Source organism: Meleagris gallopavo, chromosome 3 (assembly GCF_905368555.1).
Source record: "Meleagris gallopavo chromosome 3, MGAL_WU_HG_1.1, whole genome shotgun sequence".
Classification (NCBI taxonomy): Eukaryota; Metazoa; Chordata; class Aves; order Galliformes; family Phasianidae; genus Meleagris; species Meleagris gallopavo.
This window is the reverse complement of record NC_139406.1, coordinates 44,148,357-44,165,185: the sequence shown is the minus strand read 5'-3', so window position 1 is coordinate 44,165,185 and position 16,829 is coordinate 44,148,357. Positions and strand designations below refer to the sequence as shown.

General features: G+C 35.5%; 1 protein-coding gene across 3 annotated transcripts in view; it reads left to right on the top strand.

Annotated features, from left to right (window-relative positions):
- The window catches only part of ANKRD12 (ankyrin repeat domain 12), a 60,791-nt gene that overhangs the window by 33,606 nt on the left and 10,356 nt on the right, over nt 1-16,829 (top strand). For all 3 annotated transcript variants that reach the window (XM_085220772.1, XM_085220773.1, XM_085220774.1), the window contains 5 exons: nt 1,007-1,153; nt 2,138-2,338; nt 6,243-6,385; nt 8,311-8,458; nt 11,284-15,926. In XM_085220772.1, the coding sequence (XP_085076898.1) occupies nt 1,007-1,153; nt 2,138-2,338; nt 6,243-6,385; nt 8,311-8,458; nt 11,284-15,926 (5,282 nt within the window). The remainder of the gene's footprint in view (nt 1-1,006; nt 1,154-2,137; nt 2,339-6,242; nt 6,386-8,310; nt 8,459-11,283; nt 15,927-16,829) is intronic.

The window sequence follows — 16,829 nt, the reverse complement described above, 5'->3', positions numbered from 1 at the left end:
GAGATGTATGGAATAGTTGTACCAGAAGAAACATGATGGATTGAGATGTATTGTGCTTGTCTTATATTAAGATCATGAGATGTTGTTCCACTTAAAAGCTGTCTAGTCACTACTCACAAATCAGGTATTTTGTTATACTTCAAGCTAAATGTTTCTGATTGGTATAGGAGAAACTGATAAGGAAGAATGAAGGAAGAATATTTGAAAAGGATGGAAGACAGACCAAAGTTTCCAGTTTGCATGAAGTTCTAGTTTCTAAATTTGTTAGAGTAATAAAAAGTTGTCTGATTTCAGAGTACGCTTAACTGATCTGGAGATCAGTGAGAATTCATAGGTACTGAATAGCTTTAGAAGTTATCTGTTTATTAAAACGTGTAATTTTAGCTCCTGGCTGAAAGCTTGGACATGGATTATTGTTAAAGAGCTTTAGTAAGCATTGATAAAATAAAATAAGTTACATATATGAAATACATGAAATTGCCGTATGGTTTTGAAGGATATATATTTTAGAGAAGAAATTGCTCTGACTTCAACTAGCAGAATAAGTTTAAGAAAAACAATGATTTATCCCATTATCTAACAGACATAAGTATGAAGTTTTACTCACTTTTTAACATGGTGTCTTCAGAGAGGAAAACTAAAGGAGAGTGTCAAATCTGTATTTGAGGCTGAAAGTAAACTAGTCGATCTTAAATGTTTTGTTAAGTGTCTGACTTGATACTCTGAAGGTTAGAATTGTGACTTAGACAGTCTTACTGCTGTGAAACAGGTTTTTCATCTTTTATAATTTTTTAATTCATTCCTTCTTTTACCTTGTTAGCTTTTTATCCTGGTATGATTAAAACAGTTAACCAAATGCAATGCAAATGCAGTTCAGAGATGCAGTTTCTGCTTTTTATCAGCTGTCATCAATGTCCAATTCGCATACGTTGAAAGGATGATTTTATTTCTAGAAAAATGTTGTAGTATAACAGCAGTTTGAGTCTTTTAACATTAATATTTCCAGAGAAGGAAGGTCCGGAGAAAAAGAAAGTGAAGAAGGATGCTGGAAATAAGAAATCAGCGCCAGTTAGCATTCTTTTTGGTTATCCTCTGTCAGAGCGCAAACAGATGGCACTTCTTATGCAGATGACAGCAAGAGACAACAGTCCAGGTGATCCTACAAAGCTAACACTTCTTCTTTCTCCTTGTTTAGTTCTCTCCCCATTAAAATACTATGAACCCAGCGTTTTTCTACAGTCTTTGATTTTTATTGGAAGACTTTTGAATTATTACTAATTCTGGTAAAACTCTATCTTCTGTAGAAGAGAAACTTGCTAAAAAATTCTTGACCTCCTGTATTTGTTGTGTGTAAATGTTTGCATTATGATAGCTGTAGAAGCTGAAAATGAGTTTTCTTTCTTTGATTATTTACCTGGATACATTACCATACACTTATTTAAACTGAAATGATATCTATTTTTATTTTCATTTGGAAGGAAGCTCAGTAATCTCTTTAGGATTTAATGGGGGAGGGAGATGCCTTGTTTTTTGACTTGGAATTTCAAGCTATCCATCGTTCAGTTGTAAATAAAAAAAAATCTTTATGCACGATGATGTTTTACAGGTGTTTTTACAAAGTCTGCATTTGAAAGCGAGAGGCTGCATTTAAAAAAAAAAATAAATAATATATATTCATTTTCTTTCAGAAAGAGAGCCAGATAGCTGTGTCCCACTGTATTTAAAACTGTTTATATGTAGAGAAGGGGAAGACAGTTTCATGGCAAGAGGAGGTATCTTTATAAGGCTCCTCTGGAATACTGCAGGGGACAAAGGCATATTCTTTATTCTCTCATGCTGGGAAAGTCTATTCGTACATAAAACACTGGTAATGCTTTGTCCTGTTTTAGAAAAAAATTATGCTGGAGTATGTGAACTTTTGTAGTTTGGATAGGATTGAAATCTATATTTAAAATAGTAAAACTTTGCAAGGCATCCTTTTTTTACATTGCAAGTGGCCATTGTGTTGATACGTGTGAAGTATCAATCACATCCCTTATTATTCACTAATAATTATCATTTTTGAATACAAGCATTAAAATGAAGCAAAAATACTCATGAGTAAGTATGAATGACCATTTAAAAACTTACTTTGTAGATTCCAACTTGAATCATCCTCTGCAAGCAACACCAACACAAAAGAAAACTCCAAGCTCCTCTTCAAGACAGAAGGACAAAGTTAACAAGAGAAATGAACGGGGGGAAACTCCTTTACATATGGCAGCAATTAGAGGGGATGTTAAACAAGTTAAGGAACTTATCAGTTTAGGTGCAAATGTGAATGTAAAAGATTTTGCAGGTAAGTTGATACATGTTTGCCTAACTGTACAAATTCAAAATTAACGCTGAAGCTATTAAAACAGGTTTAAGTTGACATGCTGTTTGCAAATGAAAAAAGTTTTAATTTCTTTTTTTTTGATAGCAGTGGTGATACTTGGATGCTTGTACATGGTTCCTTACTAATATGGTGTTAATATGTGGAGATTTCAGTTGTGGATAGGACCTTTCCATATAAAAATGTGTGCATGCTTGCTGAATTTTGAAGAATTATACTAGGCAAAGTCTGTGACTGATAATGGGATTATAGAACATGTGAAGACAAGCAAAGGCTAACAAAGGGTAGCACATAATGTACATTGTCTTATTGGAACAGCTAATATGCACCAAAGCAGAACCAATGTGAGGTAGATTACAGTTGTCATCGAGGCTTAACTGTAGTTTTGGTATGTAGGTATCTGATTTCATCACTGATTGATAAATGTTGGGATAAGTTGTAACCTGTAATGTATTTTTTTACTGCCCTTTATTTGATACTTTACTTTTTTTTGTATTCTTTTAGTAACCTTTTGATACAGAAATGTCAGTACTGCCTGTCTCTTTGTAAGACCTCCTAAATGATTTTTTAGAACCTGATAGCAAGCTTTTGCATATTTTTCTTTTCACAGTCTCCTGGTAATTATGTCTCTATGTGTTTTTATTAAAACAAAACAAAAACAAACAAAACAAAACAGACAAAAAAAAAACCAACAGCAATAGCAGAGTAAATGTGAGACCCCCAGAGTAATGTCTTCACAGAAGATACAGTCTGTAGTTAGAGTTCAGTAATTGCCAGTTGTTGATTGGACAGATACCAAATGAAAAGCATTTACATACTGAGATAAGTACTTGCTGTTTTACCTTGGCCACTATGAAAAGATGTAAGAAGAAGTGGGGTTATTGGATAGAGATGTATAGCTTTGAAGGGGGTTGAGGTAATTAGGAGGGGTTGAAACAGTGAAGGGAACAAAAGAATAAACCAGGGGATGTGGGATTGGATGAGATGTGAGGGTTATTGTGGGGTTGGGATCTAGGAGGCTTCTGTAAAAGGTAGGTTTCAGTAGTTGCTTTTCTCTTAAATGCAAAGACAACTCCTAAAAAAAATAGAAATACAAATGGTAAGTGCACATTATATAAGCAGCATCATGAACTGCCCCTAATTGTCTGCTTCTCATCTCTAGCCATTAAGTGTTGGGTTTTTTTTTGCATTCACAGGAGGAGTTTAAGTGGATTATGGGAAGGCAGGGAAATAAGAAAAAGAGCAATGTCATTGGTTGTTTTTTGTTTTTTTCCAAAAAGGCTTTGCTCCCAATATGAAGATAAAACTTGAAGGAAATGTGACAAAATTCATGGCATCCCAAGGGAACAAAGAAAATACTGAGAGTACTTGCTGGTATTGTTAACTGGCAGAGCTAGCAGAATAACCAGTTTTTATAGTCATTGCATAATGGAAGCAAAAATACAATGGAAGTCTGAATTAGAATTTTGACTAAATCTGTGGAGCAGCCTGCTACAGATGCTCAGATTGTAAGCCTGAATGGTTCTAAGGAGAGTTATATTCTCTATGGGAATGATGAGATGAGGTAGAGTCACAGGTCTCAGTGAAGTTAAGAATGATGTGATATGATTAGTAACATCAAGAGAAGATATTATTGAGATGGAATGAACTTTTTATTGTAGGTAAGAAACAGATCAGTGATTTCTTGTGGTAACTGAATTTGTATTTGAAGATGAGCTGCCCAGGGCTGCTTTATAGAGGAAGAAGAGAAAGAAAGCAGAAGCAGAATCCAGTGGGATCTTTGGAGAAGCTGAGAGGGGACATGAGGATATTCAGAAGCAGAGCCTAGAGTCATGAGGGGAATAGAAACAGTTCAAAAGGAGATGTTAGGGGTTAACTTTGACCAGCTGCCTGATGCCCACCCAGCCACTCTCTCACTGCCCCTTTTTGAAGAACAATAGAGAAAGATGAGGAAAAAACATCTTGGATCAAGAAGATCCAAGAAGGTAGGAAAAAAGTTTAATAGGAAAAGCAAAAGCTGCATGTGCAGGCAAAGGAAAAAGGAATTCTTTCACTACTTTGTGATGTCCTACAAGTTCCTGAGAATCTGGACCTCAACATATTTGCTTTGGATGATAACTTCTATAGCCACAAATATCCCTAATTTCTTACTCCTTTTGTTGAGGTTTTTATTGCTGACCATTACTTCATAAATACGGAATATCTCTTTGGTCCAGTTGCGTCAGCTGTCCTGGCTGTGTCCCCTCCCAGCTTCTTACCCACTCCCAGTTTGTTTACGTGGGGGAGAAGGGCAAAGAGAGAGAGAAAGCCTTAATACTGCAAGGACTGGTAAGCAGTAGTCAAACCATTGCTGTGTAACCAACATTGTTTACCCACAAATGCAAAGCACAGCACCATATGGGCTGCTGTAAATTAACTTCATTCCAGGCAGACCCAGTACAGACCTATAACTAATTTTAGAAGTAGGAGAGAAGATGAGAATGCTTGAGAGCTTGTTCTGGAAATCAGTTGGGAGCAAATCATTAGGAGTTTCACTCAGAGCACTGGAATAGATGTGAATAGATAACATAATAGATCAAGGAATCATAGAAATAGATCAGGTGAGATCATCTCCATTGGTAATCCAAAGTGAGGAGAAGAGGTGGCTGAGCTTCAAATTCCTGTGTAAAGGAAGAAGTCAAGAAGAAGGGGAAGATTTGAAGAATGAGTCATGAGTGGAGAAAAGTAAGAATTTAGGATGCAGTAAAGTTTAGAGAATTAAGAGTTTTTTAGCTAAGAAGTTGGCGGAACGAAAGGAGGAGAAAATGAATTAGTAATGGAGGAAGTACCCTGCTCATGGAGTATTTGCCAGAACAATATTGCTGTGTGAGAACTGGAGTAAAGGAAACAGATGTTGAGAGAAAGCCAGGACTAGTGTTGGCTGGCTAGATATTTTGATAGGATACAAGGGCAAAGCAGTAAAACACTGAGAAGTATGAACTGTGGAGAGAATTAAGTATGTCATTGTTAGGAGGAAGAAGACAGAGATCAAAAGATTGGGAGCAAAATAATGTTTTCAGTGTGGATGAGTGGAAAAAAGACAAAGGTCAAGAAAATGGAAAGAAAAGGGTTGTAGCCAGGCAGAAGCTAGAAGCAAATGAGCCAAGTGATGATGGAAAAAAAAAATAGTTTTTGAAGATCAGGAAGGTGTGTTTTACTACAGAATAAGTTAGAAGCCTTTTTTGTTGGTGGTGGTTGATTTTTTTTTTGTTGGTTGGTTGTTGGTTTGATTTTTATTTTTTTTGTTTGTTTTTTAAATAAGTATAAGATCAGAAGTTGAGTGAAAGATGAAGATAAGAAATCTCCTTAGTGAAGGACTAGATAAATCATGAGTTTCTGAACAGAGGTATGAGACCATTACTTACAAAATGCAGAGTTGAAGTGAGAATGAACTCTTCCAGACTTGCACTGGCTGTGTTATAAAGTGGAAGTTGAATCCCCTTTCAGAGTTGGACTTTGGAAAGTTAGTGAAGAGCAGCCTGGAAGTTTAAGGTATCTATGATATGGGAGGAATCAAGTTTTGGAGAGGAGGTTGAGATATGGAGTGTAGAAAATGCAGATTTATCATCTTCGGTTGAGGCTCTACTGCAGAAAATGAGAAGCAACTAAATTTAAGATTATTGATGTGGAAATAAAAATCTACAGTTCATTGTGAGGGCTAAGACTGGTAAAGCATGTGCTCACTAGATGGATGGTGTTACCCTTTCCTGAACTACTCTGTGAGTATATTTTGAAGTGTTTCAAGGACATAGAGCTCTACAGTACAGGAGAAAGCAAAACCAAACTAACTCCTAAATTTCAAACTTATATTTACCACTCTTTATTATAGGTTGGACACCACTGCATGAAGCTTGTAATGTTGGTTACTATGATGTTGCTAAAGTCCTGATTGCAGCAGGAGCTGACGTGAACACGCAGGGTTTGGATGATGATACTCCACTTCATGATTCTGCTAGTAGTGGGCATAGAAATGTGAGTGTGCTGTGAGAGTAAGTGAAGCAAAGAAGTGGCTTGAAATGCTGAATCATTAGAACAAATCCTTACTATTCTGACTGGTCTCATGGGGTTTTGTAATACTGTTTCTGCTGTTTTGGGGACATCTTAAAGCGTTTTTGGTTTTCTTTTCCATCCTGCTTTCATCATAACTCTGTTGTGAGGTATTTTCTACCAGTATCTGCTTTGTTAAATGCTTTAAATTTCACTTTTACTTTTTAAATAAATAGATATCTTAATGATTTTTAAGATCAGTAGTAAAATGTCTCCAAACCATATACTGCAAGTTTAAAGAAATATTTTTTATTTCAGGAATGTAAGACATGCTTTTATTTATAATCATCTATCCCTCTATATATCTGATAATAGTATATGATATTTCGCATAATATTATTTCAATCTATATAATATTTGTGAATTATAAACAATTCTATATTTTATGCGTTGTAATAATACTATGTATTTATTATGTTGTTCATTATATGCATAGCTTTACTGTTCATATTCCTTCTGTATAGGTATTAATATAGCTTACATAATATTCATATATTTTAAGTGTTAATCATTTATTTGATTATTATATAATAATAGAGTAATATCATATCTTAATAATGTTATACCTTTAAACATATATAACGTATATATATGTTTTATATATATATATATATAGTTGTACACACACACATGTATATATATATATAAAAAATTAACAGTTATTTTTATATGTTTGTCTGTGGACTTTGAAACAGAACAATGGTATGTATATCCTTACTATTTTTATCAGTACTCATACATGGTGACTTAGAGGAGAAGATAAAGGGAGTATCATAGGCATTCTACATGCTTCTGAATTTGTTCTCTGTAAAGTAGATGCAAGAATGAGTCTTCTATCTTTTTATGTCACCTTCATTTAATTGCTATGCATGATTTGCTTTATAAAATTAAAAGTATAAACTATGTATAAATAAAATGTATCTTTCAAACAAGCTATCCAGTTTGGAAAAGTTTTCTGGAAATGTTAGAGAAGAGAAATATAATAATAAGATTTGTGTAAGTTTTATTAATGACTTAGTAATGGTATCCTACAGATACCAAAACAAAAGTGAGTCTTTAGATAGAGCTTGCTTGAAATAGTAGAGAATGGCCTAGTCTTGGAATCTCTGATTGTCTCAGTGATGTTATGTGTCCAAAAAATGCTGATGTATCTTGCAACCGTATTAATGTCTGCTAAATTTTCACATTCTTAGCCATTCACATTCGTAGACAAAAAAAATGACAAAACAATAAAAAGTAACTGATACTGGATACGTGATGAAGATGCAGCAGTCTTAGTGTCACTGCAACTTTAATAATTCTGCCCTTAATGACAGACACTGATAATTTCACTCTATGATATTCAGCTGGGGACAAGGGATAGTTTATTCCTCCAATGACACACAGATTCTAACAGAACTTTTCTGAAATGCCGTGGAAACTAGTAATATTGTTACTTGAAAAACTTGTCCTGTTAGATTTAAGTGGTATACATCTTGCAGTGAGGAGGTGGATTTAAGTTCAGATGCATAGAGAGCTTGGTAGGTGAGAAACCAGGTGATTTATGTGAAGTGATACCAGAACAGTGAGAATAAAAAGGGTCATGTTGTGTTTCTTTCTGATGTTACTGTATCCGTATAATTACAGACAACTTTCTTTAATCTTCTCCATTAGCTCTTCTAACAAGCTGATTATGGACACTTGGTCTTTGCATTTTAGTTGTTGAAGTCTTCATTTATGTTACCAACTTTACAGATAGAAGTTTGCATTTCAGTTTCCCATTATTCACCTTTTGTGACCAATGGAGGATTTTTATGCTGGTGAATTAATGCTTTTGGAAAACCTAAAGGTTCCTTTATGTAATGCTGCAGATTGTGAAGTTGTTGCTTCGACATGGTGGAAATCCATTTCAGGCCAATAAGCACGGAGAGAGGCCAGTCGATGTAGCTGAAACTGAAGAGCTGGAAATGCTATTGAAAAGGGAAGTACCTATCTCTGATGATGAGGACAGTTGCTCAGGTAACAGTAGCCATTTCACTCCATGCTTCTTCAAGTGCATCAATTAATCTGAAATTTGATGGTTTTAATCTTTTGCATAGTGTTACCTAGGAAGACTTGCTGCAGATAGCAAATGCAATTTTTAAGATTGTTTTCTACTTTTAGAAATAATTTTCAAATCTTTCTATTGAATTGAATTATCCATAATGTATTCGGTTTTTTTTTTTCTTTCCATTAATCCCTTTCCACCCTCCAAATCAACTCTATCTCAATATGATTTTGTTGGAGAAAAATATGAGATAATACTGTATTTATATTATTAGTTTTATTTATTGTATTAATTTTACTTTCTAACTTATTTTATTTGGAGTACAAAGATGTTTTCAAGAAGTCCTATTGGGAAAAATATCCCCAAAGTCACTTTGTATCCTCAGTAGAGGAACTGGGAGCAAGGGTTTCACATGGGTATAACTTCATAATGCTTGCTCAGTAAACAAGTTCTTGCTCATGGAGGAATCACTGACTTGATTGGTGGCCAGATAGTATCTTGTTTAAGTGGAGGCAGAGATTCTTGACCCCTATTTTATTTCTGCCAAATCAGGGAAAGGTATCTCCTCTTGAGGTATGGGAAGAACTGTTGTCTCCTTGAAAACAGAAGACTCTTGACCATGAGTAACTTGCTCGAGTGCTGTGCACAAACTTTTCTTCATCACAGAGGAAAGAATTCATATTTTTTCAAGTAAAGTTATGTAAGGAGTTCCTCATGCCACATGTTTGTTAGAATCATTTTAGTTTTCCCTGACAAACTTTTTTTTTTGTTTAAAAAGCAAGCTTTTTATTCAATATTTTTCTATACTTGAAGCACAGTAGTCATATTGACCTATGTAGTTGTGACTTTTTGCATAGCATTGAAAGAATAGCCTGAAAAGCAAAGCACAGTCATCCTGTTTTAAGGGATAGTCATGGCATTTTGACACAGGATTTATTAAAGCTTGCTCAAACTATTGATCTTAAGAAGAATATTTTTCCACATGCATAATAGAAACTTGCTACTACTTAGCAATTATTTCTTCAATGGTTGTCTGTTCAGGGTGTTTCTTAGTTTCCAAAATCTGTAGGGATATAGTTTCCAGGAGGAACAGAATTTTCTCTGCAGCTTCCTAAAAGTCAGGATTAACAGTAGAGGTGATTTATCTCCTGTACTCCCACTGCTTTACCTTTTGTCATTCAAGAGGAACGAGTAAGCTGTCTGATGTGTTTGGAATGGGAAAATACTGTTCAGAACAAAGTAAATAAGGACAAAGAAAGGAGAAGCAGCAGCCACCTTACAGGAAATGGGTGAAGGGAAGGCACAGTCAAGCTGCAAGGAGTGATTAGAGTTGAGTAGATGATGCCATGCACATATCATATGAATGAAAACAGAGGGGAATAAAAAAAACTGATAGCACAAACAAGTAACGTTCTGAATGCTACAGATAATACGGAAGATAATAGGATCTTCTTAGTTCTGTTTTATTGATGTTGTGAAAACAAACAACAAAGTGATAAATTCAGCTGGAAAGACTTGAGTTGGAAGAACCTTATTTGGAGGGAACAATACATCCAGAAATATTTCTGAAAGATTTTTTAGTACTAATTTTGTCATGATCAAGTGGTGATAACACTGCGTATGTTGTGTAAAATCTAACTTTACAAACAGTTGAGAGATTTCCATTGTTCAGTTGTACAATTCAATTGAATTCAAGTTCAGCTTGAATTGCAAGTTCAGCTTGCAATTTTGAACTTGCAAATCAGGACAGTCAGTACAGCATACTTGCTTCATGCCGTGCACTTACATACTAGAGACCAGTTGCAGTGAATTAAAGCCTAGCAGACTTCAGACTGTCTACACCAGGTGCTTAAAAATTCATAGGGGAATTTCTTTACAATAGGAGCTCTTTGTCTTTTAAAAATCAAAGCTCACCTACTGTTGAAACAAGGTACTTTGACAGTTCATGTGGAGGAGAACATGATTTAGTTGTTGGAAAGCATAAGAGTTGATGAATTCCTAGAGGAATGAGTCATCAGCAGAAAGACGCCCTTAAGAAAGAGGTTATGCAGGTTCTACACATCATAGATGAGGTTTACTAAACTTAAAGAGTGTTACTTTTATTTGGTTGGGATATAAATGGTAATCCATATGCTTATGTACCTGCGTGACATCTGTAAATTGTGAGATCATTGGCTTCTCTTTTGATTTTTTCTTAAAAAGCTTAATTCTAGAGAGAACGTGTATAATGTGTTTTGAGGATTTTTCTTCTTTCAGTTGTAGAGCAGTGTAACTGATGTTTAATGGCCCTTGTGTTTATGTGGTAAACATTTTATGGATACAAGTGAAGATTAAAGTAAGGGTGGTGTTTTTATAAAATGTACAGGAACTTGTGAATTATAAACTTGACATGACTTCTGTTGCCTAAAATTTCGTTATCTATCATTCTGTGTCTTCAATATTAATTGTTTTGCAATTATTTTGAAAAATTAATAATCCTAATTTATAAAAACTAAGAATCTTGCTGCATACAAAAAGCGTTAATGGATTTAAGAATATTCAGGATATTTCAGGGTATTGGTAGGAACTGTACATTATGAAATTTTTGTATTTGTTTGGTTTAGTGTCTGTCAGGGCAATCTGTTATGCGGTAGGGACTAAAGCATTGTTGCTCACTTTTTTAAATAGCCCACATTTCTAATTATATTCTGTTATTTGGTATTTTCTGTAAGTTTGCCAGTTTTGTCCTTTTGTCCTGAACTTAACGAGAGAGAACGTTCCATTGACATTCAACTAATTTCTGGTTTTCTCCATGTAGATTCTGAAGAAGCTCCATCTGTAAATCCTTCCAGTGTAGAGGGGAATGTTGATTCAGAAGTGGAAAAAGACTCTGTAGCCAACGGCAGCAAACAAATTGTTCACAGTAAGGCAGCACATCCACCTGCACTTGATGAATATGAGTTTAAAGATGACGATGAAGATGAAATGAAGAAAATGATTGATGACAGACATATTCTTAGAAAAGATGTAAGGAAAGAGGATGAAACAGAAATTGAAAAGAGCAGCTTACTTGCGAAACAAGAAAAAGTTACACTTTCAAAATCGCTTAAAAACAAGAAACAGAAGCCATCTAGAGTTTTGTATTCAAGTTCCGAAAGCTCAGACGAAGAAATACTCCAGGACAAAAAGATAGTCTCTCCTTGTTCTGTTTCAGAGACCTCAAGTTCTGATGTAAGAGCAAAGAAAGAATGTGTTGTTACAAGTGAACACAAGCAAAAAGGCAAAGTTAAAAAGAAAGTAAAAAATCAAAGTAAAAATAAAGAGAATCAGGAACTAAAACAAGAAAAAGAAAATGCTAGAGTAACAAATATCGCTACTTCTGGGTTAGATTCTTTAGATAAAACTAGAGATGAAGAAACATTTAAGAAGTCTTTCAGCCAAAAAGAAGATTCTTCTTTACAACTATTTCATATTGCTGCTGGCAAATCTCCTAAGCACCCCTGTGGATTAAGTGAAAAGCAAGCAACAGCGTTAAAGCAAGAAAACACCAAAACTTGCTTATCACCGGGAGGCTCTGAAATAGCATTACAGCCCGAATTGGTTCGGTGCGATCACAGTGCGGATTCTGAGTATCTAGTAGAAAGCTCCAGTGGCAAATCTTGTAAGCATAAAGAAAAAAGCAAGCATCATCAGAAAGATTTTCAGTTAGAATTTGGTGAAAAATCTAGCTCTAAAATTAAAGATGAAGATAATAGCCCTACATTTGAGAATTCAGAGTATACTCTGAGAAAGATTGACAAGGAAGGTAAAGCACTTAAAAAGCATAAATTAAAGCACAAAGAAAGAGAAAAAGATAAGGACAAGAAGGAACAGGATGGGGAAAAAGAAAAACATAAACATAATACTAAAGAGTCCCAAAGAAGTATTGAGTTTGACAGAGAATTTTGGAAAGAAAATTTTTTCAAAAGTGATGAAAGTGAAGAAACACTGTTAAATCTAGAACATGAAACTCTTCCTTCAGACAGAAAATCGAAGTTGGAAAAAGCTGTGGCAAAAGAAGACAGGTTAGCTAAGGAGAGACAGCTCCACAAGGAGAGAAATGCTAGAGAGGAGAGAGAGAAGAACAAAAAGGAAAATGAGAAGTTTCTTAAGGATGAAAAAATGAAAGATTCGAAAGAAGAAAAAGAAACTATACTTGCAGATAAAGAAATGGAATTGTTCTGCCTAAGTGTTAAAGATGAGGTAATTAGCATGCACTTAATAGAAAAAGAAACAGATACTGAAAAGCATGAAAAGAATTTAAAGGAAAATAAAGAAAAACGAGCCTCAGCCAAAGAAAAAGATGTTGAAAAGACAGAAAGAAAAAGCGGGGAAAAAGAGAAAAAAATAAAACATGAATATAAGACAGAGAGAGCAGAAGTAAATGAAAATACAGAGAAAGTAAAGGAAAAGACCAATTTCCAGCAAGCTGAAAGATGCCATAAGGAAAATGATAAAATAAAAAGCACAGGTACTCTTAAGAAACTTGATGACAAAGAAAAAAATAAAGAAAAGACAGAAAAGAAGCATGACAAAGAAAAGGTTGATAAAGACAGACATTTGGCTGACAGCAAAGAAAAACACTGTATTGAAAGAAAAGTCAAACAGTTTGAAAAAGAATGTGAATATACTAAGTCTGAAAAAAATAGAACTAAAGACAAGGAAAAGGAACCTGAAAGAAGAGACAAATCCAGAGACAAAGAGAGTTCAACAGTAGTGAACTCAAAACACGTGCAAGAAGAAAGAAGATGCAGCATTACAGACAGTAACAAATCAATGCACGACAAACTGACATCTTTGAAAGAAAAGCAAAAAGATGATTTCTTGAAAACTCCAGACGGTAGAGAGAAGGATAAAAAAGATAAAGATATAGACAGATACAAAGAGAGAGACAAGCATAAACAGCATCAAAGTAGTTTACTTAAACTAAAACTCGAGCATGAGAAACTTAAGCCTAAAACATCTCCTGCACCAAAGGATGCTCGACCTAAAGAAAAAAGGTTAGTCAATGATGATTTAATGCAAACTAGTTTTGAAAGAATGCTTAGCCTTAAAGATCTGGAAATTGAGCAGTGGCATAGAAAACATAAAGAAAAAATAAAACAGAAAGAGAAGGAACGTTTACGAAGTCGCACTTGTTTAGAACTTAGCAAGATAAAAGAAAAACAAAGACAGTCATTACCTGAAGTAAAAAACAAAGAGCTTACTCGTTCAAAAAGCTCAGAGTTGCCAGATTTTTGCATGAAGGAGAAACAGCAAAAAGAAGCTACGAGTAGTAGATCCCAATCGGTAGATACAAGAAATGTAAATGTTATAAAGTCTTTATTGGTTTTGGATAATTCAAATAAATCCCCCAAATCAGAAGGTGAAAAGAGCTCCAGATCAGTATCCATCATTTCAGTAGCAAGTTCTGAGGATTCCTGCCATACCGCAGTAACTACTCCAAGGCCTGCAATGGAATATGACTCAGATTTTGTGCTAGAAGGCGCTGATTCCCAAGTGTCTTTTTCACAATCATCGTTTTTGCCAGCTGCCAAATCACCAGCCCCTCTTGAAAGAGAGACCGATGGTGTTGCCGAATTGCCTGATCGGATGAAGCCACCTTTTGCAAACAGACTTCCACCAGCATACATCAGATCAGCATCTTTTGAAGACTTCAAATTGGTTTTAAATGAGTGTAGACCTGTTGTAGAGGTTCGAAGGTGCAGCATGCCTGCTTCTGTTTCTGAACATAGCAAACCGCCTCGAACATCAGAGGAAAATAATCAGAATGCTCAGATGTCAGTTCAGACTTATCCCAGCACTTCTCCTAAACCAGAACTACCATGTAGCATGGTTGAAAGAGATATTCAAAGCAGTTTTTCTGGTTTGCAGTCATCTCCAACTGGAGCTTTTAGCAACAAGCAGGTAACAGTGGGTACAAGTACCACTAAAAATATTGCTCAGATGAGTCCCTCAGAAGAATACAATATTCATTTGGAACCATGTAGTCAAAGTGGTGTGACTCAGCAAGCCAAACCTTGGGATGTGCCTTTTGACAAACTTAATTCAATAAACAATGAGTGTAGCAGCTCAGGTTATGATGAATCAGAGCAAGATACTAATAATTTTGTAGCAATGCATAATTCTGAAAACCGGACATTAAAAGAGCAAAAAGTACCTGAATATTTGCCTCAGCCTGCTGAGATCAAGGGAAATTCCAGTTCTCAAGAATCTGCATCATTTTTGCCTTCACAGTCACCTTGTTCCTTACCCATCCAGCCACTTCCAGATGGATCTAAACACATTTCTTTACCAGGCATTAGCAATCAAGATTCATTACTTGTACAACAAAATCTAGTTCAAACTGTAAGTTCTGCCTTCAATACAGATGCTAGTAGCACCAGAGAGACAGAAAATGTTTTAATCTCTTCCAACATTAAGAAGGCTGATGCACCTCATGCTGTATATTCTGAGAGCTCTGTGAAGGATATTTCACAGACCTGTGAAAGGGTGAATGATTTACCTGTGGTGTTGTTAGAAAAAGATATTCCTGAATCTGATGGCAGTTCACAGTTAAATGTAAATTCATATGCGTTCAATAAACTTGTTTGCAAGAATACTCAGATTGAAGTGGATGGTAACACAGTGGATACTCCAAACATCAGGAATGAAAAAGACCAGCAAGAAAATTTGATTTCTGTGCATGTTGTTAACAGTAAAACTGACACTGATCTCTGTGATCTACATTCAGCAATGTCAAAGGGAATTATGAACGATTCATCTAATAAAAAGCCCTGCACTGCCGATGGAGAGAATGTGTTGACAGATGAAGCACTGCAGTACTCTTTATCTAATTCAGAAAATAGTTCACAAGAGATTATACAAGAAGAGGTGCATAAATACAGTCAAATAGTTAAACTAGAAGAAGAAATTGCTGAGGACCAGAAGATGGAACAGCAAGAAGTACCTCAAAGAATCACAAGAAATAGAGCAAATGTACTGGCAAACCAGGGCAAACAGAATCCTGTTGGCTGCATGCAGACTTTAGAAAAGGAGTCTGAATTGTTAGCATCTATGAAAGGAAGGATTAGATTAACTGAAGATGATGATGGTCAAGTACATCATCCACGTAAAAGAAAGGTATCTCGTGTACCTCAGCCTGTGCAAGTGAACCCTTCTTTACTGCAGGCTAAAGAGAAAACCCAGCAGTCACTGGCAGCTGTCGTTGATTCTTTGAAACTTGAAGAGATCCAGCCATACTGTTCTGAGAGAGCAAATCCATATTTTGAATACTTGCACATACGAAAAAAAATAGAAGAGAAGCGTAAGTTACTGTGCAGTGTTATTCCTCAGGCACCTCAATATTATGATGAATATGTGACCTTCAACGGATCTTATCTACTGGACGGCAATCCCCTGAGCAAGATATGCATTCCAACTGTAAGTAACGTGTTCTTTAAATGTGCAGTTCAAGGAAAGACACAGGTTTTTTTTTGTTGTTTGTTTTTGTCATTTTCATTTTCTTCCTAGCTTGCTTCTGAATACCTGAGCTGAAAATCTTAAGTTGAAATATGTCAAATTAACATTTACTGGTAATGTCATATTTAAAAGCAGTGTTTGATGGACATAGAAGCAAAGGTGTCAAAGTCATTACAAGACAAACCACCGTGTATAATATCTGTAAAAGACACACAAATATTTCAAAGTATTTGCTACTATAATGCCTATGCTTTTAAAACTGAAGTAGCTCTTTAGAGCTTCTCCAAATTTCTACCAGCAATAGTGTGGTTAAAGCTAATTATTCAAAGCTGTTTTATTTGGAGAGTGGTGGAAGTGCAGTGTTTTAAGATATTAAGTCTATTACTAGTGTTCTAAGCAGGAGAGTGCCTGCTAGCTGTTGCAGCCTCCTTAATACTCACCAAAGCAGCAAATATAATATGCTGTGTCCCAGCTGTTGTCGTCCATCAATTTAAAGTGTTCTGAACTGTAGTTAATGTGAAGTTCTTACTGTTGAAGACCATCTGTAGTTCGGGGACACTTGTTTAGTTCTAAGCTCTCTATAGATCTGCTGGGCATATTCCTAATGACAGCTGTGAAAGAGGCCTGTAATTTGGGAGTCCTCTGTGCAATATAGCACAGAATTGGCTGAAGTGCAGTTAATATCACTTTTTACTGTGACAATACACCTCAACGTATGTAATAGTAGTTTGGTTACTGCTGGTCTCTGTTTGAAGTCAGTGCAATCAGGATAGCTCTTGAATTGTGCTTCCTTTGTTTGTTCCTCAGCACACTTGTGCCTGTTGTTCTAGGTGGAGGGGAGAGAGAAGACCCAATACATTGTGC